Consider the following 26,515-nt stretch of genomic DNA (forward strand, 5'->3'; position numbering starts at 1 on the left):
TGCTACAACAGATATTTCATCTGGAAATAGTTTAGCAAGTATCTAAATGGTAAGGATTCTTGGGCAAAAATATTCACAAGACCATTATTTCACTTGAACAGAAATTAACAGCCATCCATGATATCATCAAATGTACCAATTTTCGATGTCTCATTATTTTATATTATTAAAAATATTTTTGAACTAATTATCCCCATTCCCCCTGCATCTTTAGGGAAAAACAAAAGGGCCCATCCTGGGAAAGATTTTCTCCATAGCTCCAGCAGAGGGCCTTCATGTCTCACATGTTTCAAGGGGAAAGCAATTTGTCTCATTTCTCTTCCAACCTCAGTCTGAACTCAACTCAGTACTCATTTAGCAAATAGTAGACTTTTGGCGAACATACGATGAGTAAATGAATGAATAAGTAAGTGGATGAAAGAAATACTTTTTAAACTTTTATTCATTGGCTATCTGTGCCAGACACTGGCTAAGGGCTATATTTCTCTTTTCTTGACTCTCCCATGGTAGATACTAGCCCCATTTTATGCATGAGGAAATCAAGGCTCAAAGAGGTTGAAAAACTTTATGAAGATCATAGCGGTAGCAAGTAGAAAATTCTTGAGTTAGCCCAGATCTATAATTTTATCTTTTAAATGTCAAAAAGGTCATACAGAAAGTGCATACAGCCCGGCCGGGTGTGGCTCAGCGGTGGAGCGTCAACCTAGGATCTAGATCGGGGTTCAATTCCCAGTCAGGGCACATGCCCAGGTTGCGGGCTGGATCCCCAGCAGGGAGCGTGTGGGAGGCAGCCGATCAATAACAACTCTCTCATCATTGATGTTTCTCTCCCTCTCCCTTCCTCTCTTTCTGAAATCAGTAAAGATATATATATTTTTAAAAGTGCATACATATTTGAAAAATGGGAATACCTGTAACTACTACCTAGTTATAGAATATCAATCACAGTCACCCCAGAAGTCCTGTTACTATGGACTGAATGTCTGCATGCCCCCAATAGTCATATGTAGAAGCCCTAAGCCCCTGATGATGGTATTTGGATATGGGGCTTTCGGGAGGTGATTGGGGTTAGATGAGATCATGAGGTCATGAGGTGGTGCCCACTACCATGAAGGGATTAGTACCCTTATAAAGAGAGACACCAGAGAGCTCACCCTCTCTTTCTGCACAAGCACGGAGACAAGGCCATGTGAGGACTCAGCGAGAAGGCAGCTGTCTACAAGCCAGAAAGAGAGCTCTCACTAGGAACTTAACCATCTGGCACCTTGATCTTGGACTTCCCAGCTTCCAGAACTGTAAGAAATTAGATTTCTATTGTTATAGCCATCCCGTCTCGTATTTTGTTACGGCAGCCCTAGCAGACTAGAGACATCTATTTGTTCCTTTCCAAACACGATCTCTATTTCCCCCCAAATTTAAGAGTAATCATTTTATTGCTTTTCTTTAGAGTTTATCGTCTGTGTTTAGTTTTGCCTGTTTTTGATCTTTATATAAATCGAATTATACTATGTAAGATCTATCCATATTGAACGTATATTTGTTTTCATGCTGTATGGCATTTTCTAGCACAGATATATCACTTTTTATTCTTTCATTTTATGTGATGGGCATGTTGGCTGCCAGTAAGAATATTCTTAGATGTGTATCCTGGTGTATACACGGATATATACCTTAGAACACATATTCTCTAAGGTATATATCTTGGACTGGAATTTCCAGGTTATTAGATATGGATTAGACAATACCCCTTCTCATCAATACTACCTTGGGACCTTAGGAGAACATGTACCATGTGCAGGGTAACAAACACACACACTGCAAGTCACAATAAGAGTCCTTTATTCCACGCTGAGCTAGCAAACAACAATCTGCAATCATGTTGATTTTTAGTTTGTAGCCATTGGACATGCTGGAGTTCTTTCCTACCCCACTCTGGAGTTAGATGTCCCTGCAGCTTCCTTTTCTTTCCCTGAAGTCAAGAACTATGGCTACTGTGCAGCGAGGTCTACCATCTAGGAAAGTAAGTGGTAAGCAAATCATAGAACAGGATGTTTTGTGACAGCATCGAGTATACCTGTGGGAACGGTGTACAAAATATATGCGCCATACTACCACTGGAAAGATAGCCCGAAACAAAAGCCTAGCAAAGGCAAAAAGCTCTGGAACACAATACCCTCTCTAGGAGTAAATGTTTCACAGGACGACAAGCACGATGTGAAGGGGAGGGGGAGATAACAGCACACATGCCGGCTGCCATCTAATGACCAGAATCCCGCTTGGGGAATGGCCAGCAGGTTTCCAGTGCACCTCTGCCTTTCAGGTCTGCCTGCACGACAGAAGCTGGCTGTGGTCACTGTCCTTGGGCGTCAAGGAGTCTTCTCCCCCACATACTATATTCTAGCAATCTGGGGGAGCTCAATGTTTATGGGATTGCTAAAGGAAAGTCCCAGTGAAGGACCAAGGGGCAGGGGCCATACGATGAGATATCTGACTGGACCAAAGGCTTAGTGGGCGTCTGCCAGCTTCCAAACCTGCCAGGAGGAAGGTGGCCTCTGAGGGGACAGAATGCAACATGAGCCCTGAGGTCAATTCTCCAACACTGAACTGTCCCATTCTCAGCTTCCTCTTCCTCTGGGGCACTGGAATAAGAGCCTGGCCTTGATGGCCTGTCTCTCCTCTGTTCCCCAGGAGGAACAGTGGGTAGTGGGGTCTCTGGAGGCCCAGTGTGCACAGAACAGTTAAGGTGCTTTGGCAAACATCAGTATCTGAGAGGCACACGACCTAAGTATTTGACTGTAGTTGTGTTTCCAGCAGATGGGCATTTCACTGGCATTGGCCGTTGCCACCCAGCTGGACCTGGGCAACCCTTGGGCTCCAGCGGCTGCTTCGCAAGGCTCACTCGGAATCCACTGTGTGGTCAAAGGCATGCCGGGAGCGCCTCTGATTCCTGGATGTCGCATACAGGTACACCAGCAAGGCGAGGCACAGCAGGGCCACTCCCGTGAAGAAGGCGAGGATGCTCATAAAGGTAGGAGGCTTCATGGGCAGGCGGATCAGGGGGATTTCAGCTGGGATCTGGTTGGTCAGGGTGAGCATGTAGCCGAGAGACCAGGCTATGCTGCTATTTCCCACCTGTGAAGTAGAGGAGATGCTCAGTTCTCAGGGCAGAGGTCGAGGTGGGAATTACACACCCAGGGCACACCACTGTCCCCAGCACGAAACACCCACAGGACAGGAGGTCAAAGGACTTGCCCAAGTTCAGACACTGCAGAGACTGGGCTAGAATTCAGGTCACTGGGAGGACCCCAAAGGCTGGAGGGCCCTACCTCCAGCACTGCAGAGAAAAATCAGAACTAATCCGCACAGCCTCGTCACGGCCAAGTGTGAAGAGGGCGCTGTTAATAACGGAAACATTTCTGTTGCCGGCTGTACAGAGTGTCTGCGGCTAAAGGAAGAGGGTAATGAGTGTTCGCTAAACCAAGGGCCAGCTTCTAAGAAATGGGCTTTGTCTGTTTCTTCTGGTAATTCAGTCTGTTTTTGCTTACGCATTTTTAGGTTGTTGCATCGGATGGCTAAATATTTCAAATTTGCCATCTTCATGATGAATTAATTGAACTTTTTATCGTTATGTTGTAATTCTCTCTATATGGAATGATGCCCTTTATCTTAAAGACTATTTTTTCAGATATTAAATAGCTACACCAGTTTTCCTTTGGGTGATGTTTCTCTGACAGTTAAAAAAATTTTTTTAACTTTCTATTTTTCCATGTCCTTACGTGTGAAGCCTAAGTGTTTCTTTAAAGTGTCTCTCTTATAAACTACATATACTTGATTTTTAAAAATCAGGTCTGACAATGTCTGTCTTTTAACTGCTAGGTTTAGTCCATTTATGATTATTGTGGTTATTGATATATTTGGACTTCTAATATTTAAATTTTCAATTAGTGGCTATTTTCCTATATTTATTTTTTCCTTTCTCGCTTTAAACATTGTGAGTGTGTGTTCCCTTGAAAAGATGAGCATTTTAGGCCCCTCTTATGTCCCTGTATCTTACAACCCTCTACCCCATCCCCTTCACATTGAATATTAGTGACAATTCAATTCCAGGTTGTTCTGGTATATGGATGAATTCTTCTCTTTTACTTTTTTATACAGTGTCACTTTTAATATACATTTTAAGCCACAACATCATTTATTCTTATTTCACATGTTTTTAGAACATCTCCTGGATTTATTTCTAGTCTTATTTGATTACTTCCTCCAAATATAGATTTGATGTTCAGTCTTTATGTGGCAAATCTTCTGAAGTCTTTTTAGGCCCTCACATTCAGATACGAATTTGGCCAGATATAAAATTCTTCATAAATAAAGGAAAGGAATGTGAAACCTGGAATTCTGTGTGCATCCATGCCGGTACTGAAGGGGAAGTCCTGTTCTCCACTCCCATAATGTACTGTCCTTGTAATTAGATCATGAGGCAAAGCCTGGACGGGACAAGCCCCCATCAGTCTGTAGATGTTTCCAGACATCCGTATTGCTTGTGGATGATTCAGTTTCACTTATGTAAAGGCAGACGTCACAGGCCTAATGTCAGATGTTGACTGGTTTAATCTAATTATTGCCAAAGCTAATACAGAACACACTGACTCCAGATATACTTCAGGCTTTACACCAGCTACTCCTGAAACCAGAAAACCCTCCCAGACCCAGGGAACATAGTGCTGGATGGACATACCAGAGAGGCTGCATCTGCCCAGCTGTGGCCCATTCTGGACTCTTGACAGTAAACACAGTGCCTCAGGCTCATTCCAAGAGAAAATTCTATTCAATCCTTCAGGCTCTAAAGCCTGTATCTTACTCTGACATCTGTATAAATGGAGAGCAATTAGTTTCTACCCTCTTTTTTTAAAAAAAACCAACCCTGTTATATTTGGAGCTTCTTTTTAGGATGAAAAGTCTCAAATTCTTAACATTTATTAATTCACTCAACAAACATTTACTAAGCATCTTCCAGGTTCTCGCCCCTGTGCTGAATGCTAGGAATAAGAGGATGGGATCATCAGTCCTGCCCTCGAGAACTCAGAGCCTGTGGCTCCTTGGCTTCCAATCCTTTCCTTGTGGGGAAGGGTCTGCAGTGGACGCCGCCTCGGAGTTCTTCGTCATCTCTTCTGGAGGCTCACAGGGGACCAAAGTCTCACCTTTCACACACATACACGCAAACCTCTATTTTGGGAGGGAGAGGAGGATGTGTGCTCTGACTTACCTCTTTTTTAAAATGTATCTGGGGCCAGGTGTCCTCGGAGAACCTGTACCCGTGTACGAGCAGGTGGTAGATGTAGTGGGCCGAGAAGCAGTAGGAGCGGGCGTACAGCTCGTCAAACCGGGGCAGCAGCCGTGGGAGCTGGAGGCGGAACGGGAAGGGGAGGTGGGCGTGCTTTACAGTGCACGTTTCGGAACACCCTAGGTCAACACTCCTATCTGAGAGGATCACTGCACCCAGTTCACGGAACACTTACTATAAAAGAATGCGATTACGTGATATTGAAAATATTCCTATACACCATCCCGTAAGAACCACCTCTAGGTTTATAGGGTGCTTATCATGGGCCAAACACAGTTCTAACTGCTGTGCCTGTGGCCAGAACGTTAGTCTGTGATGCAGGTATGGCTCCCTTATAGCCCCATTTTTGGGGTTAAAAGCAGAACAGCATAAATGGGAAATTCAGAACTTGCACACACATGCGCACCATGGAGCATACTCTGCCCTGCTGCGGGCGCTGCTACTGATCTCTCCTCTTTAAGCACTCACCTGACTCCAGTGCTGGGAGCAGAAGTCCCAGGTGCTCGAGTTGAAAGCGTTCAGGGAAAAGCTGCCCGAGAGGTTTAGAGCACTGGCTGTGTAGAAGAATCCCGCAAAGGCCTGGGAGGAGGCAGAACCGGACATGGTGCTCAGGATGGGACGGGTGGCCGAGGTCTCGGGACGGGGAATGAGAGAGGGGGAGACAGGGCGGCAGAGAGAGAAAGCCGAGAAGTAAACATTCAGTGGGGAAAAAAGGAATCTCAGTGGTTTCTGCTCTCACCACAAAAGGTCCTTTAACCTTCGGCTGATAAACCCCGTCAAAGCAGCAGACTTCTTGGTCATGGCAAGCTTTGAAGGCGAAGAGGGAAGCCACTTTCACCCTACACAGTAGTGGGTCCCCGCTTCCTTCGAAAGTGATGATATCATCGGGGGCATAACCTCCAGGCCTCAGATCCTCCGTGCACAGGCTGTCAAACAGGTGGCCCATGGGGAAGGTGGTGATGTAACCCCGAGGGTAACAGGGGTTGCTGACATTGGTTTCGGTGGTGGAATTCTGTAGGGACAAGAGTGAGATATTAGAAATCACTCTTTTGTCGAGGACCAAGTACTTCCCTTTTGTAAATTCTCATTATCGCTACTCTTTAATGCCAAGAGGGAGCTGGGAAAATGCCATTCTGTCAGTGGGCTCTTGAAGGCAACTCCCAGGTCATCTAGATAACTCAAGTGGCAGCGGGGGACAGTTACCTGCACCAGGAGCAAGGCTGGGCTCCCCCTCCCATGACCTGATCCAGCCCTTACAACAGCCCTGTGAGGCAGGTTTTATAAACTCCATTTTGATGAGAAAACAAGATATGTTTAGATTAACTGACCATTTTGAATGGAGTATTATCTATCCACCTAATAAAATAATCCAAAAGGGACAAATACATTATGGAAATTAAGTCTCCCTCCCACCCATTTTTACACACCTGATTCCCCTCCCTGAAAGTGACCCGTTGCCAGTTTTCGTGTATTCTGCCAAAGATTTTGTCTGTACTTCTTGTGTGCATACACAAATATATTTTCTTTTCCTCCCTTTTTTAAAACAAATCATAAATGGTAGTACTCTATACACTGTTCTGCCTCTTGCTTTTCTTCCTTAAAAGTCCATCTTTGCTAGCTTTCCATTTATTGTACCTGTAGAGAAGCCCCTTCCTTTTAGTAGCTGCACAGAACTTCACCATACACATAAACTACAATTTATTTAAGAAATCTCCTCCAGATGAAAATTTAGGTGGCTTCCACTCATTTTGCCATTACAAACAACACCGCAATAAACATCCTCACGTATAAATCTCTCACCCATTTGTAGGAAGCTGACTTTTATTTTTTTCCAGATGACTATCTAATCTTTTATGTACTGGTGAAAAAGTTCCCTTTATCTTATGCTAAATTTCTAAATTGGTTCTGTTTGTGAACTCTCTTTTCAAAGGAGCAGGATTTGGACTCTAAATAAGACCAAAGCATCTTATTTTCCCTGCAATAATCTTGACCGAAATAAAATACTGAACATGTATTACTTTAAAAACAGAAGAAAAAGATCTTGCTGAAGAAAGGAAAGTGAGTGAGTGTACGTCCCTAATGTCTACCATGCTATCAGAGTGAGCCCTGAGCCCTAGGGTGGCTGGAGACGGGTTAATAAGAGGATAATTTGCCAAGTATGTATCTATCCAGGTGTCCTCACCACTGTGCAGGCCCTTATGTTACCGAAGAGGAAACAAGACCCAGACAGGTGGAATCAACTCAGCCAGTGATCTCGATGTAATAATCTGCGTGAACCCTGAGTCAGGCTCACCAGTGTGCATTTGGCCCATGAAAGCGCTGGTCAGGCAGGTCTGAACGTGCATTTGTGGGTGATCGGCATCGCACCTGAATCCTTTCCCTCTCCTGCGTCAGAGGGCTCCAAGGGCAGAGCCACCCTCTCAGGCATCCAGAGGTTACCAGGCAAATTGGAGAGATGGCCCGTCCCCGTGAGCTGACTGTGCACAGGGAGGGGCCAGGCTCTCACACCTCTGCCCCGTCCTGGACTCACACCTTTAGACTTGTGTTTCCAACCCTGAAGGAGACCTCAGACAGGTGCTCAGGGCCAGCCAACTTTAAAAGGTTAGAGTGTCTGCCCCAACTCATCCCAGGGAAGGACGATTTTGCCTGCCCCTTCCTCTGTGGAAGCTCCCAGGAGACCCCCGCCCGCCCCCTGCCAGGGCCAGAGCTGAAGGAAGGAGCATTGCACTTCGCCTGAAATAAAAGATGGAGAAAAGGGGATTTTCCAGAGCTTCTGCCCTGGAGGGAGGTGTGTTGGCTGAGATTTAGTGAGCCAGTGGGGAGGAGAGGTGGTTATGGAGAATTTGCTAGGGAGAGGGGCTCCGGCTCCCTGTGCATTTTGGTTGGCAGGAGTAGCAGCTGGGCCATGGGACAGTTACTGTGTGAATTACTGGACGAGGGGATGGAATCCACAGCTCTAAAATCCCACAATATAAAGGGCATTGAGCCTGCCTAATATAGGCCCATCTGCGAGGAGGCCGAGCCTGGGGAGAGCTCTGCCCTCTCCCGTCAGCAAGCATTTCTCTTGTGGCCACTTTATTTTATCTGCACACAGGGGAGTCTCAAAATGCTCAGGCTTATTTAGCTACTGGCTTAAAATAGTTTATCCATAAAGGGATCCTGGGACTTGACTCATTTACAAAACATCTGGCGCTCTGGAATTCTTTTTTTTAAGTTTATCTGACATACATGTAGAGATTCTCAGGGTTTGTTGTTTTTTTAAAATCCTCACCCAAGGATATTCTTTCCATTGCTTTTCAGAGAGAGCGGGAGAGAGAGAGAGAAACATCGATGTGAGAGAGACACATCGATTGGTGGCCTCCTGCATGCGCCCTGGCTGGGGGCCAGGGATCAAGCCTGCAGCCAAGGTACCTGCCCTTGACTGGAACCAAACCCGGGACCCTTCAGTCGGGGGGGGGGGGGGGGGGGGGGAGACGGACGCTCTAACCACTGAGCAACACTGGCTAGGGCTCCTTGAAATTCTGAGTCACATACACTGGAAGTGGTCAAGGCCCCCTCCCCTCGGCCAAGATCCCCCGGAAACACCTGCTCTCCTCCCCTCCACCCCTCAGCGCAGGTACCTGAAGGAGTATCGCCAGAAACCTCTTTTCGGCCTCGTTCCGGCCGTAGCACTGGAAGCTGCGTGTGTAGAGTGTGTACACATAGCCATACAGGGACACCTTCATGATGTCACTGGTGTTCAGCTCCACCTTCTCTCCCACCGCAAAGGAGATTTGGGTGGAGGCACCGCCTAAATCCAGGGCACCTGTGGTCTCCACTCCATTCGGATGCACCCACATGTGCCATAGATCCTTCTGCACGGTGGGAAAAGAAAGCATGAAAAGAAAGCCAAAGATGCTGTTTCTGTTTGCCCAGGGTTCTCCCCCCAAGACCCACCTCTTACTGTTAAGAACTATGACACATGGGAGGCATTCAGGGCCACACCTCTCCTTTATGTCAACTCAAATGCTTACAGGGGCTGAGCAGGCAACATAAATGAGCGAAGTAGGGTAGGTGTAGACAATAGGGAATGTGGGGACTGTGGCAAACAGGAGTGCATGTGCCACACAATGTTCTGGTTGCTTGTTGCCATGCAGGAATGTGAGTCCACCGTGACCACCACTTCCAACGTTGGGGGGGGGGGGTTGGGGGAAGCTGGGACTATGAATTTTTATGTGAAATTTCTAAACTATTAACTATTGGCAATGAATAAAATTTTAAAATATATTTGAAGAGGAATAGGTCTTGGGCTGGATACAGTATGGGTGTCCTCAGTTTATGTCCTCTGTAACCTGGTGATTGTCTCTTGGAGTCAGCTTTCCTCTGCACCAAAGGAGAGGGGAGTGTTGGAGATTGGCGTGTAAGGAGACCTGGGGACACAGGGACCTGGGAAGCAGACTGCCTGAAGGCTCTGTAAATTCCAGATGGCTATGGGACATCTTAGAAGAGCCATTCTTCAGCTGCCCTTCAAATTATCCATAGCCCAGTGTTAGATTTCCATCCCCGCCTCCTCCAATATCTTATTAGCTAGTAAAGTGACAATATTCCCTCTCCCCCATGCATTTGGTCCTGCCAAGGTTTTGCTTCAGCTATCATGTCTTTTCTTACCTACTGTCTCATAGGTGTTTCCCTAACGCATCACAATAGGAATGACACAGGACCGATGGCCCTGCTGGCATGCACCTCTGCTCAAGCTCCCACCCACAGGGGAAGGGATAAATAGCAAGATTAAAAACCATGCATTTGTTTTCACACACCTCCAGGAAATTTCCCATTAAATAGTTGGCTGTAATCCATCCATATATCCCTTCCTCTTGCCCAGAAATGATTTGAGCACCCCTAAAATCAAAGGGCTGGGACTTGAAGTAGTTTTGGATGCTTGCAAGGACTTCATTAGCTGCTGTTTCATTTTGCAACCTAAGCAAGGCACAGAACACACACGCTGAGTGCCCAGACGACAGAGCCTTAAAATAACCTCACTCAGGTGAACAGGTAAACCTCCCCACCCCGCTGCTTCAGGGACAGTTTCCCCGACGTGTGCAACACAAGGCAACCCCTTTTGCAAGCTGAGGCTTCCTGGGTAACAGTGATGGCAAGGTACACTCGTTACCTTGTCAAACTGCCAGGCAGGAAAACAGATTCCAGTAAAATCACCACGTGTCTCTCCTCCCCCACCTGTCCCTGCCCCACTCCAGCAATCAGCCAGTCGAAGGAGTCTCCTGCTCCATCACCGCTGCTGTCTCGCTGCTGTCTCGGATCAGCAGGGGAACGGAGATGGGCGAAGGCACAGGAGTGGTCTAAGGCATCTCTTGGGGGCACCACAAAAAGGGGCCCTCCCCAGGCCAGAAGGAAGCGGGGCTTAGGAGGAGGCGGAGAAAGGAAGGGGGCTGAGTTGCTCTGCTCTTTGGGAGGGCTTCACCAGGAGATGTGACGACCCTCATGGGCGTCACTGGACCGAAATCCATTGATGTGCCGCCCCGCGGAGGGATGGCAAATAGCAGTCTTACGTCGCCCATGACACGGTGTCATTTCATTCACCTTCTGCCATCTCCCCCTCCAGAAGGAAGCTCACCTGGGACAGCATTTTCCCTTCCATCCACGCATTAGGAAAGCCAGGGCACGGCCCACTCCTGGCTCCAGAAGAAAGAGCAACGCTACAGGCAGATCCGTTCCAGGCCAGCGGCAAAGACCAATGCTCGGAAACTAATTCAGAGCTTTCCTGGTTGTACCAGTTCTCACCCAGGATGATTCTCATTCTTTTTTTTTTAATATTTGACTTTCCTTGCAATTAAAATGTCAGCGAGTTGCTCAGAAGAAATGGATCACCATCAGAAAGCTTTACGAGGACGAGTTAATATTTAATTTATTCAAATGGGACCTTCATTCACTCTTCCCCCAAGCGTTGAACTTTCAATCCCATGGTGTTTGTCACGGGCTATAAATTACAGAGACTTGGAATTGTTTCTCATGCAGGCGACAGGGAGAAAATAGCAACGAAGTCAAAGTTGGGTCTTTTGTTTCCATGAGGAAGAAAAGGCAGAAGGAAGGAATTTCTATATCATTTCTATTTCAGGTAAACCCAGTAATTTTAAAAACATGGCAGATTCCAAGAATGAGCACAGAAATCTGACTTTCTTCCATATCCTACTTGGTTAACCAGGACACGGGACTGGGAACAAGGGTAGGAAAACTGAAGAAAAAGGCCCAATCCAACTAAGAGCACGTCGTGATTTCTCTCGATGGTCATGCTAACGGGGCTCTGTTCGTTCCTTCCTTTGTGTTTCCTTCATGCCCATACATGTATTTTACATTACTGGGGTCACAGGCAAAGTGGCCTAGAAGCAGAATGAGCATAATCTTTTGGTGATAAAGCCTTATATTTTTAAAAATATTTGTATTGATTTTTACAGAGAGAGGAAGGGAGAGGGAGAGAAAGAGACATTGATGTGAGAGCGTAACATCAATCAGCTGCTCTACCCTAGATAGATTTAAGTTTGATGTGTTTCTTTAAAACTATTTTTCTTTTATTTCAAAGTCAAAGAAATGATGAAAAAATGAAGATAAAAGGCATTCAGAAACAGTGCAACTGGGCTAAGTCATGACTACAAAATCTAGGAGCTGCTTGAGTGAAATGAGACGTCCCAACACTTTGACAAGGGTGAGGTGAGGTGCAGAAATCCCATGATTTCAAAGACGATTTCAGTGATGTTTTAGACATGGGCACAAGATACATAGCTATGGGTGGCCCTTAGTGGAGCTGGTTGTCCACAGGTGTTAAAACAACCAGGTGTCAATAAACCCCCGTGAGCAGATTTCGAGTCCCCTTCCTCTTTCTCAGAGCTCTCATTAGAATTGCCGAGGGCAAGGGAATTGATTCTGAAACTGTTTCCTTCTGGGTATTAATATAAAGAGAAAAATGCCGGCCGGCATGGCCCAGCAGTTGAGCATCGCCCTAGGATCCAGGAGATCGGGGTTCAATTCCCGGTCAGGGCACATGCCCAGGTTGCGGGCTCCGTCCCCAGTTGGGGGCGTGCAGGAGGCAGCCCATCAATGACTCTCATCACTGATGTTTCCATCTCTCTCTCTCCCTCCCTTCCTCTCTCTGAAATCAATAAAAACATTTTTAAAAAATTAAATAAAGAAGAAAAGTTTCCCAACTTTTAAAAGCCTACATTTATGGCAGAATATGGTCTTTCTTTCAGATTTGTTCCCAGAAATAGTTACGTTCTTGGCAAGGTCCAACACATTCTTGGCTACTTTGGTGAAAGGGCTGCTGCGTGCCCTTCCTGTCCTTACCTCAGCAAGCGCATCCCCGCCGTGGCGCCCAGGTAAATGTGCGTGGATCCGTGCTGGTGGGCGGGAATCTGCTCCTTGACTTGTTGCATACAATCCTCGAAGGCTTTGGGGACATCCTGGGGGTTTCTCCCATAGCTGGAGATCCCAGAGCCTAAAGAGCAGGCAGTCAGCACTTCTTAGCATCCCTGGGAACCCACAGGAGCAGTACAGCTTTCAAATAAAAACTGATCAGCTCCGGAAATGAACAGGCTTTAGGAGGGCGTCGGGTACTCGGTCCCATGTGGTCACACTGATGAGTCCACTCCCAAAATACAGAAGGAAGGAATTACAAAGGTGAAAAAAAAAAGAGCCAGTGTGAAAATTAACCTGCTTAAAAAAAGTTCTAGAGTTGGTAAAGGGGTCAAATATATGGCGGTGAAAGGAAACTAGACTTTGGGTGGTAAGCAGGCAATAGAGTACACAGATGTTGAATTATATTGTTTACACCAGAAATTTATATAATGTTATTAACCAGTGTTACCTCAATAAATTTAATTTTAGAAAAATACCCAGGCCTCACCTTTTGGAGAGCCTCAGTCTATCCTTATGCCAATAGCATGCTGCTTTAATAAATGCTCTTTTACAAAGTTCTCATTTTGGGAATTTCAAATATAAATAAAAGTAGGGCACATAATGTAATGCACCCATGCACCCATCTCCCCGCTTCAACAATGATCACCTCTCTTCATGTGCACTCTCCCCCATTCTCTCCTCAGAAGCAGGCTGCAGACGTGGTATCCTCTTACTCTATAAATACTTCAGTGTGTGTTACTAAAAGACAAGAGTTCTTTCAAAGAAGCATAACTACCATCCCATTATTACACCTGTAAGAATCTAAAATGGCCCTTTAGTCAGATATCTAGTTAAGGTTCACATTTCCTCCTTGGTCATCATTTTCTCTCCCTCCCCTGCTCCCATTCCTCTCTCTCTCTCTCTCTGGTTAGTTTATTTGGATTAGAGTCCAAATAAATTCTGTCCATTGCACTTGGTTAGTATATCTCTTTTTTTTAAATACCATTTTGGAAAAAATATGTCTTTATTGATTTCAGAGAGAGGAAGGGAGAGAGGGGGAGAGAGAGAGAAACATCAATGATGAGAGTCATTGATCGGCTGCTTCCCGCACGCCCCCTACTGGGGATCGAGCCCGGTGGGCATGTGCCCTGACCTGGAATTGAACCGAGATCTCCTGACTCACCTGTCGGTGTTCAACCGCTGAGCCACACCGGCCACGCTGGTTAGTATATTTCTTAAGTCTCTTTTAATTGATAGGCTGTGTGCCCTCTCTTTCTATTTTTGCCTTGTAATTCAAAAATTTTTTTCCTCCCGATTTAATTTGGCCTGTAGAGTTCCCCACAGCCTAGAAGTTGCTAATTGAATTCCCATGGTTCATTTAACATGTTATTTGGTCCCAGTTTTTCCTAGAAATTGGTAACTGAATGCTGAGGTTTAATCAGGTTCAGGTTCGAACTGTTTCAGAGACAATAATTCGTAGGGATTAGTGCATCCTTCCAATAAAAGGCATGAGTTGTTCCTCTTTTAGCACAGACATCAATGATCATTGCTGAGATCCATTGGTCCATTAGGGCCTATAACACGGTGATATTTTATTTCCACCATGCTTGCTTTCTACCTACAATGCTGTAATCAGAGAAGAGCTTCCCCATCATTAACTGTTTGGTTATCCTACATTACAGTTTGTCCAGGGAAGGCAGGCTAAGTGCTTGATTCTGTCCCTTTATTTACCAGCTTAAAAAATATAGATTGCACCTCCAATATTTTTCTAACTTAACCAAAGAGAGATTTTGCTTGTTTGTTTTGTATCTTAAGAACACATAAATTTAAAGATATGCATATTTGATGTGTTTCAGTTAATTGCAGTTATATTCTTATTGCACTGTCTTCAGGTGGCCCCTGAGTCCACTGACATTTTCTTTGCTTTCTGATATGATAAGATGTACCAATGGCCTTATACACTTCCTGCCCCCGATCTGGACTCAGCCATTTCTCTAAGGAGCCTTGCTTTCTTTTATTAAGTAATGGTATTTAGCACCCAAAGTCTAGAAGCTACGGTGCTCACTGTAAGTTTCTTCAGAGGACAGATCTAAGGAAAACTTTATTTCAAGAGAAAAATATGTCATGCATTCTTATTAGTGCTTCTAATTCAAAACTATAGGTTTTTACTGAAATTCTTTGATCTTCTATCCTTAGCTGCTTTTTTTCTATGCTTCAAGTCCTGTTTTCTAGCTCTCCAACCTAATAACTCATCTGCTTTATTTCACAATCCACAATCTCAGTATGACAATACCAGCACTACCACCAACTGTATGATTAGTAAAAACAGTTTTAAGATTTTTTTAAAGTTCTTTCTGTCCTTAGGGCATATCCCATTAGGCATGTACAGGGTCCAGAAAGAAAACTTTTTTGAAATACATTCTTTGTCTGCCTTTTGGCTATAGCTGCTTTCATGCTCATGTGGCAGAGTTAAATAGTTATGTCAGAGACCATGAGGTCAACAAATACAAAATATTGATCATCCAGCTCTTTACAGAAAACGCTTCCCAGCCCTGACCTAGGTTTATAGGCACCTGGAAATTACTATGTCCAAAACCAAATTCACTAATCCCTGCCATGTCCCCAGCAGACTACACTCCAGGGCTCCCGCTCTCAGGAAATGGTACTGTCACCTGCAAATATACGCGTCAGAACTGATGCTCAGGCACCATCAACCTGGATGCCTCACACTGAATTCATCATTAAGTCTTGTTGGCTCTCCCTTCCAAATACCCCTCCAGTCTGAGCACTTCTCAGCCTGTCCCCTAGAACTGTTCCAGACCATTTTCCCAGTCTCAGCACTGCTGACATTTGGGGCCAGGTAACTGTGTGTGAGGCCGCCCTGGCCCTTGGGCGATGTTTAGCTGCATTTCTCTCTCCTACCACGAGGTGTCAGCAGCTCCCCCAACCCCAGGTGGGACAATCCACGAGGTCCCCAGACATTACCAGATGCTCCCTGGGGGTGGGGGCAAAATTGCCCCATGTGGAGAAGCACCTGTCCAGGCCAGACCGTCATAACATCGTCTGTCACCTGCACCATCCTAATAGCCCTGGTTTCCCTGCATCTAATCTTAGCCTGTCACTGCATTAGCCCGTGTTCTACATCAACAGAGGGATCCGTGAAAATGATGAGTCACAGCACGTCAGTTCCCGGAGCAGAATCTCCTAGTGGCTTCCCAATATACTCTAGAAAATTCATCCGAGTGAAAGCCCAAGCCCTGCCGCATCTGAGCCCCCCAGGAGCTGCCTGGCCACGGCGCTGGGCTCATTTCTCCTCTGGCCGCTGCCTCATTCCGCTCCAGCCAACTGGCCCCTTTGCTTTTCCCTAGAGAATGCCGGGCAGCTCCCACCCTTGGCCTTTTCTCTTGCTGTGCCCTCTGCTCAGCTTGTTCTTCCCTCAAAAATTTGCACGACTCACCCTCTCATCTCACTGTTGTCTCTGCCTAACCATCTCTTTGCTCTTCCCCGGAGATCATGTCTAAAAGAGCATGACTGCTCTCAGTCCACCGCCTGGCTTGGTTTCTCTTCACAGAACTTCTCCCTGACATATTAGACATCTGTTTGTGTATTAGCTGTCTCCTTCACTAGCATGTACGTTCCGTGACAGCAGACACTGTATATTTTGTTTATACAGAATTCCCAGTCTCAAGAAATGTTACTGGCAAATAGCAGGCACCCAATAAACACTTATTAGACATAAGACTGACTGACTGACTGACTGACTGACTGAGATTTTCCAACCAGCATGCGACTCTACAGGAAGGGGGTCGTGTGGTCCCAGCTGGAGCAAGCAAACTCTATTCTGCTGGAGCTGGTCTCCGGATGGGGACTGGGTAGGAGCCTTGCTAGAGTGTCGTCAACACTTGGAGCATCTGAGCAGGTCACCAGAGGGCCTATTAGCATAAGACCCCTTAAGCCTCCTAGAGGGGAAAGACTGGGCTCATAGACTCATGGGATACCCGGGTTCTCAACCCCAAGAACAGAGTTAAAGCTGCTGTTCCAATCTGGGGACAGAAGGCTGGACAGACAACATAAAGCTCACGCAAGGTGGGACAGCGGCGTAAGGCATGTGCCTGAGCAGAGGTGCTGTCAGCACTGTAGTGGCCTGGTCCCTGGAGCAACTTGAAGGATTTCCATAGAGGAGATGGCTCCAGGGGAGTTTAAAGAGCTTTTAAGCGCTGGTGTAAAGGGAAATCATGACTGTCCCTTGTGGAAGAAGGCAGCAGGCATGAGCGCCACACACTGCAAAACAGCAGAGGGGCGTCAAGGAGCCAGTGTCCTCCAGAAAACGGCTCTCCAAGCAGCAGCCAGGGCTCCAGACACCGGCATGGGGACCAGTACCCAGTGAACTCCCGGAAAAGAGCAGCAGCAGAGGGCTGATACCCACCAGGGAGCCCCTGAGAAATAAATTTCTGAGGGCCTACACATTCAGGAAACACAGCTGGGCAAGCAAGCACTCACCACCCATTGGGATTGGCTAAGACGGGGGAGTCCCAGGGAAATGTGCAATTGAGAAACCAGAAACCCAAATTATCCTTGGAGAAGCCACATGTCCTCGAGGGGGTGACACTTAGTCAAACTTCAGCTCTGTAATTAAGCTTTCGCTTGTGGTCCCCCGGTCATTCCGGGTATATATGGATCACTGAGGCTACTCTGATCAAAGGAGGGAAGATCCATTTATGGGTGTGGTGCGGGCTCCCTGACCCTCCCCCCCCCCAAACCCATCCTGGGTGGGCCAAGGGCCCCGACCCCTGAGAGACCGCCCATGCTCCTTCCCGTGAAAGTCTCGAGTCTCCCTACAAGTCAGAGGGACATCAGTTGGCTAAACTACTTTTCTGTGTCTGAATAGATCATGTAACTACAGGACAGAGGAACCTTCTGGAAAGAAGACCTTCCAGGAGCTCTAAAGTGTGGTGCCTGTGAACAATAACAGCTGACACTTATTGAGTGCTTACTGTATGCCAGGGGTTGCGACCCGCTTTACATATATCATGTCATTTAATCTTCAAATCCTTCCTATGGGGGAGGCCTTACTATTACTATGCTTTGTATCTCAGAGATGAGGGACTCGGAGAGGTTAGCTAACTCCGGAGCTCACACGGTAGGGGTGAGGTGAAGTCTTAACCATGATCTTCCGCTATCCTCTCTCCTTGAAATGGGTGGTCTCTTTCCTGAGCAGGCGTCCTGGTGCCCTTTCGTGCCTGGAGGTGAGGAATAGCTCAGCTGTTAGGAGAACAGAATGGATCTTCCGGGTAAGGCCAGAGCAAGGCTACTGCTGCGTGTCGTGTGGACAGGCAGTACCCCGAGGACATCCAGCTTCCTCGTTGGGACGAGCGCAGAGCGGGGCCACGCAGACGCCCTTCAAATAAAGACTTACTGTCCCAGCCGCCAGCCACCTCGGGGTTTGCCTCAGCTACAGCGACCTGCCTTGCTCAGCGTCTCGCTCTTTCCAGGACAGCAACATCCGATGACTGGAGGTGACAGGGTTTGGCAACGCAGCCATTTCAGGCCACTGCAACCCAATGCAGGGTAACTGGCTGGCTGAAGCTTTGCCAGGCCTGCGCTGCACTTCATCTCCTCTGTCAAACCCTCCTTCAGCAGGCGGTTTTCCTTTTCTTTTTTTTAAAGAATAGTTTATTGATTTGAGAGAGAGAGGAAGGGAGAAGAGAGAAACATCGATGCGAGAGCACAGTGTTGATCGGCTGCCTCCCGCAAGCCCCCTACTGGGGATGGAGCCTGCAGCCCAAGCATGTGCCCTGCCGGGAATCGAACCAGCGGCGTCTCAGTGCAGGAGATGATGCTCACCCAACTGAGCCACACCAGCTAGGGCAGTTTTCACCTTTTAAAACGGTGAGCAGAGGAATTAAAAGAAGAATAAATAGTATCTTGTGACATGTGAGAATTATATGAAATTCGAACTTTTAAGGTCCATAAATAAAGCTCTTATGGAACAGAGCCATACCTATTTGTTATGTACTGTCGATCTCCCTCCACCCCATCTCTCCCCGACCCACACACACCTGGAAGACTTGTGAGTCTCTCGTGTTTCTACATGTTTTATGAGTACAGGCACTGATTGCCTTTGTTCTGGATTATTTTTTCAAGGATGTTTGCACAGTGAACAGGCTCAGAAGACAGCGATAGGTTGCACCCCAGAGCAAAAGACAGGCATGCTCAGTGCCCTTTATAAATGTTTCAGATTCACTAATCTCAGGTTTCTCTACTGTAAGACAACCCACTGTGTGAGCAGATACTGTCTGGCTCTCTTTACATCACCCTCAGAGAACCAGCATAAGAAAGCCAGCTGACACCGGCTACTGCTGCTGCTGTGAAGAATAAACTGTTCTTTGTTTCTGACCCAGCAATCTTGTGTCTCCCACCAGCATCCATGGAAGAACGGCAGGGTAAAATCTCAGCCCATTCACAGTTCTTGACATGCCCCCCACACCCCTATGTGTTTTACAGATGAGAAAACTGTGGCCCAGAGAAGGGTGGTGACTGACCCAAGGTCACTGTTACTGCAGGGAGCAGCCAATCGATGCTGTGCTCTCACATGGATGTTTCTTCTCCCTTCCTCTCAGCACGGTAGCATAAGATCTCATATTTTCCTGACACCCAGTCCAGGCAGCTTCTCAGGACCCCTCCAGGCCTCGAAGGGCATGGGACCCCGCCTTGCTTCCCTGGGCGCCCCCAGACGCACGCTGGCCTCACCTCTCACACTGCATTTGCAAGTCTGGGTGACCACCCCGGTATCATTTTCTTTCTCTGCTGGCCACTGGTACACGTAGACTGTGGTTCTGGAAGACCCGGCGTCGAGGACGATTCCATACTGAATAAAAGGGGAAAGGGAGTCAGAAACTGGCCAGGCCCCTCCGAGAACTCCTTTCCCCAGGGCGCCACTGAGAACCTCGAGCGCTCTCAAGAGCTTAGTCCACACTGCGTCACTTAGGTACAGGCTGTCTCCTTGGACTGTGGGCGAAGGGGATGGGGTGAGGTGGGTCAGGTGTTCTAGGGCATGGTTCTCAGCCTTGGCCACACATTAGAATCCCTTGGGGAGCTTTTGAAACTCCCAATGCCAAGGGTGCACCCCAGACCCATTCGATCAGAATATCTAGGAGTGGACCCAGGCATCAACCATTGTTAAAGCTTCATTGGCAATTCTAAGGTGCAGCCAAGGTCAGAACTTGGTACCCTGAGGATCTGCATACAAGGGCAGGCCCCTGGTTCCCCTGCCTCCAGGCCGCTGAGGTAGGGGACAGGAGCCACCTGGGTCTTGGGAGGGAAATGAGGTCCGTCACCTGCTGCCCCCTGTTCTCCAAACTTCCAGGCCCATCAGCCTGGGCATAAAGACCAAAAGGAAGCAATAGGTGGGAAATTCTCACAAGGGAGACACCTTAATATCTGCATCATCGCTCAGAATTAAAGTGTTCATATTTTCCTCTTTTTAAAAAAATAGCTTGATTTTTAGGGAGAGGAAGGGAGAGAAAAAGAGAAACATCGCTGTGCAAGTGGAACATGGCTCAGCTGCCTCCTGCGCACTCCCCACTGGGGATGGAGCCCGAAACCTGGGCATGTGCCCTGACGGGGAATCGAACCTGCAACCTCTCGGCGCCTGGGATGACACTCAACCAGCTGAGCCACACCGGCCAGGGCTCGACATATGTTTTTGAAACAACACTGGAATAGGCTGTACATAGTCTTTCCCAATGTTTTTTCCTTACTTAAAATTATATTATGAACATTGCTCCCTGCCAGTAAATTCGGGCCAATATCAGCATTTTCAATAAATTTCTCACATCCACTGTGATATTTACAATAATTTATTGACCCGATTCCTTGAGTCTAGACATTTAGGAGGTTTCCAAGTTTCTATTTCCACAAATTTTAGCTTCATTTGAAATGGGACCAAATAAAAAAAATGTTGCTCCGGTTCCTGAATCACAGCTGCTCCATGATATGAGGCAGAACATCCTGTGCCCACTGGTATTTGGACTTGGACGGCCTCTTAATCTCAGCCCTTCAGTCTGATGAGTGCTGATCGGGATCCCAACGTGACACCTCCCGTGAACAAGGGAGGCACTGTTTGCCACCTGCTCGGGCAGAGGCTCGCCGTGAGACTAAAGTGCTGGCAGAAACCAAAGGCAAGAAGGAAACCAGGCACTCGAGAGGTCAGAGCTCGACATTCTCCATCTGCTTTCTTTCCTTCCTCCAGCTACTGAGCTGATCAGCAGCCCTGCACCGACCCCTCCATGCCTGGTGCCGACCCATGAAACAGGGAGATAGGGAGTGAGGGAAGTGACTCCCTCCAGGGGTACCTGCCTTTCCCCAAATCTCTGTCCCAACTCTTCACAAAGCATGCACTTGCCCTGCCTATGAAGCAGGGGGTTGCTGGCCAAGATCAGAGAGAAGGGAGAGGGCCCATTCTCATTTGTACTCCAGCTGGGATCCAGTTCTCACCAGGGTGGGGGGCAGCCAGAGACTCCGCTCGGAGAGCCTGGAGAGATGGCCGCCCCCCCACCTCACCCCCCCGGGCAACTGCTGATGCGCCCGCAGGGGCCAGACTTGAGGCCCAGCGCTACTTCTGGTGTCACTGATCTGCCCCCGCCACTGTTCACTGACACTTTCAAAAGTGGAAAAATGGGACTTTGACCAGCTTTCAGAGCTCATTTGCCGAGATCAGTGGAACTCAACGTGGCTCTGTGGAGGGAGGGGGTGAAGGGAATGAATTTAGTTCAGCTCCGCCAGGTGGCTGATGTTGGGATGAAAGCAGAAAGCAACCCTCCAGCGGAGTCAGACAGAGATGGGGCTGGAGTGTGGAACTGAAGACATGCTCAGTGGCTCCACCCAAAGTGAAGTCTTCCTAATGGGCTCCATGGTCCAAAACTGAAGGACTGTGGGAGCTTCTGGCAAACGCAAAAGCAAAGGCCATGCGATCAGCTTTCTTAGATTTGTTTATTAGCAATTGTATTACTGTGATCACCATCATCATCGCTATTCCTGTAACAGAACAGTAGTAATAATAAATATTTATTGAGTACTTAGAATATGCCAGGCACGGCACACAATATTTTCGTATTGTTGCATTTATAATGCAGGTGTTTCCATCATTCCCATTTGACAGATGGGGAAACCGAGGCTCACACAGGTAACTGCTCAAGGTCACAGGCTTGGGATCAAGCCTGGGTCTAACATCAAACCCATACTCACAATGCCTACGCTTCATTGAGTTCCATGGAAACCGAGTCTAACAGGGTGACTTTTAGTCAATAAGGTGCCTGAGGTGGTCCAGCAGCCTGACTCTGTTCAGAGAAAAAGTCCCCTGAAAGCACGCTCCTGGTTAAGTGACGTGCACATCTGGCTGGAGAGGAGGGGTCCAGTTTGAACAAGGAGCCCCGGCTTTCCGGGAAGGAAGAAACCGGAGATCTAACTCTCACTCCCCAAAGGGCAGACCCAGCGGGCCACAAGCACCAGAGATCCAGGCTGAGGATCCGGCTCGATGCGGGTCAGAAGGTTTCAGCACAGGCTGGCCCAGTGGCTGTGCCTCGGAGAGTGACGGCTGAGCATGGGAGGGTGACCCAACATGGGGAACCAATGTGACCTGAAAAGCTGCACCCTGGGACCCTGAGACTGTGCAGGCCCCTCCCTCTTCAACAGTGTCATCATGAGCTGCGTGGGCAACAGCGACGGGGACTGATGGGGGACTGAGCTCACTGGGCTGAGAAAGGCCAGGCCTCCGGACAGCTGCTGACTGGAGCTGGGGACGTGAAGCCTCAGGAGGAAGATATTGGACTTAATGATACGAAAGCAAGTGGGGGCCTGAGTGGAAAGGAAAAGTGACATCATCGTGTTTATACTTGGAGCTGGTAGAGCAGGTCAGACCAGCAGCAATGGAAAGGGGGCTGGGGACATTTCAACCACTCACTAAGTTTTACTAGTTCTGCTCCTAAACTCAGATAAACCAAGGGTACGTAAGGCCAGGCTGGACTTAATTGCCAGATACCATGACCTTTCATGAGGGTCCTGAGGAACATTCCAGAACCCTCCAGAAAGGCCACCGTGGAGCTGGCCCTTCATAACCTACTGTCAGGTACACACAAAAGAAACGGGGCTCAAAGTATGACAACGTAAACATGACAATTAAAAAGCCCTCATATTCGGTCAACTTCACCCCCCCCCCCCCCCGTCCCGCTCCCAGCACACACAGCAAGAGGAAAGGTCCCTCAACACCCTGAGAAAAGCTGCATGTGGGACACTCTCTGCGGAGGCTGTCACCCTCCGGCCCAGCTGGCCCAGAGCATGTGCCTTTCCTGACGTTAATGCACCTGGTGAGGCAGAGGGGCCTTCTGAGCCAACATCCAACGTTACACAACTTCCCGTCCCCTACAGCCGGGACTGCGGCCTGAAGCAAGGCCCTGCGGAGATTCAAAAGCCCCTCCTCGAGCCCTGGCCGGGGAGCTCGGTTAGTGTCATCCCGGTACTCCAAGGTTGCAGGTTCAATCCCAGGTCAGGGCACATACAAGAATCCACCAATGAACGCATAAATAAGTGGAACAACGAATTGATTTTCTCTCTCTCTCTCAAATCAATCAATAATTTATTTCTTTTTAAAGCCCCTCTTTGAGCTGTGTGCTAGCCGCTGAGGGTGCGTCCAGAGCCCTGCCTGAGGCTCCTTCTTCCCTCAATACCAGTCCTGCTATGTTCAGTCTGTGAAACTGGGAAGCCATTTGCCCTTTCTGTTCTATTCCCTCCTCTGCCAAATGGGGGTAATAATCACATCCACAGGGGGAGGGCTCCCTGCCCATGGTCCCTCAGGCCTCCCTTACACTGTGGTGTCCACGCACTTTCCACCTGCCCGAAGGCTCTCTCCAGCGGCCTGAGCCACCGAGCACACAATATGCCAGAAACACTAGAGTTAACGTTCCCCAGGGAGCAGCCTCTCACCCGATGACTGATGGGTGCTGGTGTGTAAATAGCCCCGCGGGACAGCTGGGAGGCAGGCGCTCCATACCCCTCCCTCCCTAGAGGACAAGCCTGCAGTGAGTTACCGGACTTCCCGGCATCCCCCGCAGGGCTGAGCACCCACAGGGGTACCCTGCTGGGTAACAGGCCCTCCAGGGGCTGCCTTCCCTCCAGTCTCACTGCCCCAGCCCCTCCCTGTGCTTCCTGGGCCATCTCCGGGTGACCTGCTCGCCCTCACATCTTAGGTAGGGGGATGCAGCTGAGACAGTAGCTTTACACATGGGTGGTCCCCTCCTTCAAGGGTGCCTTCCATATGCCTCAGGGTCTACTTTTCTCTACTCAGCTTACTCTTCCAGTCTTCTATCTAATTCCGCACGTTCCTCCAGTATGAACAGACGACTTTCCTCTTACCTCCCAGAACAAGTGGAAGCCACCCCAGACCTTCGCCCGTGGGTCTTACACCATCTTCCCTGGCTCCAGCTGGAGGTGGGGAAAGTGCATCTCTCTTCTAACTCATGGCTTTAGAATAACTGACGTCACAGCCCACTGCTCCCCTCCAACGCCAATCCCTTCACACTTACCTTCAGTCCTGGGAGGAGCACCTCCTTCTGGTGGATCTGGATGAGTGTGATAGCCACGATCACCACAACGCTCACAATCAGGACCACCAAGGCGATGATGGCTGGCGTGCGGGAGAGCGCCTTGAGGCCTGAAACGGGAACACCCAGAAGGCTCATGAGGAGAGAGCAGGAGCAAGGCACTCGCTTTGGGCCCGGAACCAGTTTATCCACAGAGGAGAACTTTCATATCAACTTTTAAAGAATCCACATGTCAGTGTCAGCTTAAGGGATTTTCCCCCTAACAAGACATAGTAGAGGTTTAACCTGCCAGGTTACACTTGTCCTTTGGGGGAATATAACAAGTTAGTCTGTATGTGTGATGTGACCGCATATGTGTTAAAATTTCAAAGTGTTTTGGGGAAAAGCTGGAAATCAAAGTAAATCAGCTCCTTAGGTACAATTTCCCTTTTAAAAAGAAAGAAAAAGATTGGTATAAATTGCCCCCGCTACCCTAAAATACCCAATTCGGAGGCACAACTAAAGAGCATTTAGCTTCCCACAGGAAGGAAGCGGGGTGATATGTAAGCGGTCCCCAGACCACAGCCACACGCTGGCCTCTGTGCTTCAGCAGATTTTAGGTAAAAAGCTATGATTACCTTAAGCAAACACTTGCCCCAGCAGAAAAGTCTATCACAAAGCAAAATGGACCAGACCAGGTCTCATTCACTTAGGGAACAGGGCCTAGAGCTGTGCTATCATTAGGGCCGGGCAAACACTGTAATTACAAAGTGCCTACCTGAGAGTGGGGGGGCCAGGGCCGCTGGGCTTTCTCAGAGCAACTGCAAAAAGTGCTCCAGAGGCAGGCAGGCGGGGCAAGCTTGGAAGTGTGTGTGTGTGTGTGTGTGTGTGTGAGAGAGAGAGAGAGAAAGAGAAAGAGAGAGAGAGAGAGAGAGGGAGGGAGGAGAGAGAGAGGGGGGGAGAGGGAGAGGGGGGAGGGGGGAGAGGGAGAGAGAGAGGGGAAGAGGGGGAGAGAGAGGGGGAAAGAGAGGGAGAGGGAGGGGGAGAGAGAAAGAGAGGGAGGGAGAGGGAGGGAGGGGAGAGGGGGAGGGAGAGAGGGGAGAGGGGGAGAGGGAGGGAGGAGAGGGAGAGGGAGGGGAGAGGGGGAGAGGGAGGGGAGAGGGGGAGAGGGAGGGGAGAGGGGGAGAGGGAGGGGAGAGGGGGACAGGGAGAGGGAGAGGGGGAGAGGGAGAGGGAGAGGGAGAGGGAGAGGGAGAGGGAGAGGGAGAGGGAGAGGGAGGGGAGAGGGAGGGAGGGGGGGAGAGAAGCGGGGAGAGGGGGAGAATTCCCTCCGTGTGCAAACAATGCTGACCCAGGGTGGGGCCTGGGGGATGCTGTAGGCGCTGTGCCAGCAACAGCGCTTGAATGGGAATAGAAGAAACATCCAAGTGCTTCACCATTCATCACAAAATCAACAATATTCTAAAGCAAACCTTACACACAAGTCGGGTAAGGGAAACCACAAGGGCCAAATTAATGGATTATGCAAACCGGAAAAACCATTTAATCGAAACATGCATGTTAGTCCTTGCTTTGTGTCGCTTGGATGAAAAGCATGACTTTTATATGAGGAATGCCTGTGGTGCGAGCCCGGTGAGCCGCCGAGCATCTAACTAGAGAGGTCCCACCGCCATCCGCAGGGGACTGGGCGGAACCGAGCTGATGCGGGGTCTCCTGCGAGCTGAGCAAACCACGCCGGCGCCCGCTGGGACACTGACCTGCTGGCTCGCAAGGCTGGCGGGTCAGCACCGTGAACATCTTTCCTCGCGGCTGCAGGTGAGAAAACACAGAATCACCGCGCGTCCATGGCCAAGACCAGTTCCAAATCCTGGCACACTGCTACAACACGACCCCACCTCCCCCCACTCAAAACCTCATGGCCGGGGTGTGTGTGTGGGGGGGGTGAACCTCAAACTTCACAGACAGACCCAAAGCTGGGGCTTAAATTCCAGCGCCACCTCCCCAGATGCAAGGAAAAGCAGAACAACGGGTTTGCTGAAATTTTAAATGGGAAAAATAAAAATAAAAATCGGAACTAGATCTATGTCTTCCTGCAGAATTCTCCACCTGTTCGGAGCCCCGGGGACAGCCCAGCTCTCCCAGCGCTTTGTGACACGCGCGGGCCGAGGCAGGTCCCCCGGAGCCCACCGGCAAGGAGGCTCCTGCGAGGGGT

At 48.6% G+C, this 26,515-nt stretch overlaps 1 protein-coding gene across 1 annotated transcript; it reads right to left on the bottom strand.

Annotated features, from left to right (window-relative positions):
• Nucleotides 1-1,822: 1,822 nt before the first annotated feature.
• Nucleotides 1,823-26,100, bottom strand: ENTPD3 (ectonucleoside triphosphate diphosphohydrolase 3). Its single transcript, XM_016196153.2, has 10 exons — nt 26,061-26,100; nt 24,307-24,434; nt 19,478-19,595; nt 12,677-12,827; nt 10,138-10,297; nt 8,962-9,195; nt 6,081-6,353; nt 5,810-5,920; nt 5,264-5,401; nt 1,823-3,132 (listed from the first exon to the last, which is right to left on the bottom strand). The coding sequence occupies exons 1-10, from the start codon at nt 26,098-26,100 to the stop codon at nt 2,896-2,898; spliced, it is 1,590 nt and encodes a 529-aa protein (XP_016051639.1). The 3' UTR covers nt 1,823-2,895.
• Between the last annotated feature and the right edge of the window lie 415 nt (nt 26,101-26,515).

Source organism: Miniopterus natalensis, chromosome 15 (assembly GCF_054644295.1).
Source record: "Miniopterus natalensis isolate mMinNat1 chromosome 15, mMinNat1.hap1, whole genome shotgun sequence".
NCBI classification, from domain to species: Eukaryota; Metazoa; Chordata; class Mammalia; order Chiroptera; family Miniopteridae; genus Miniopterus; species Miniopterus natalensis.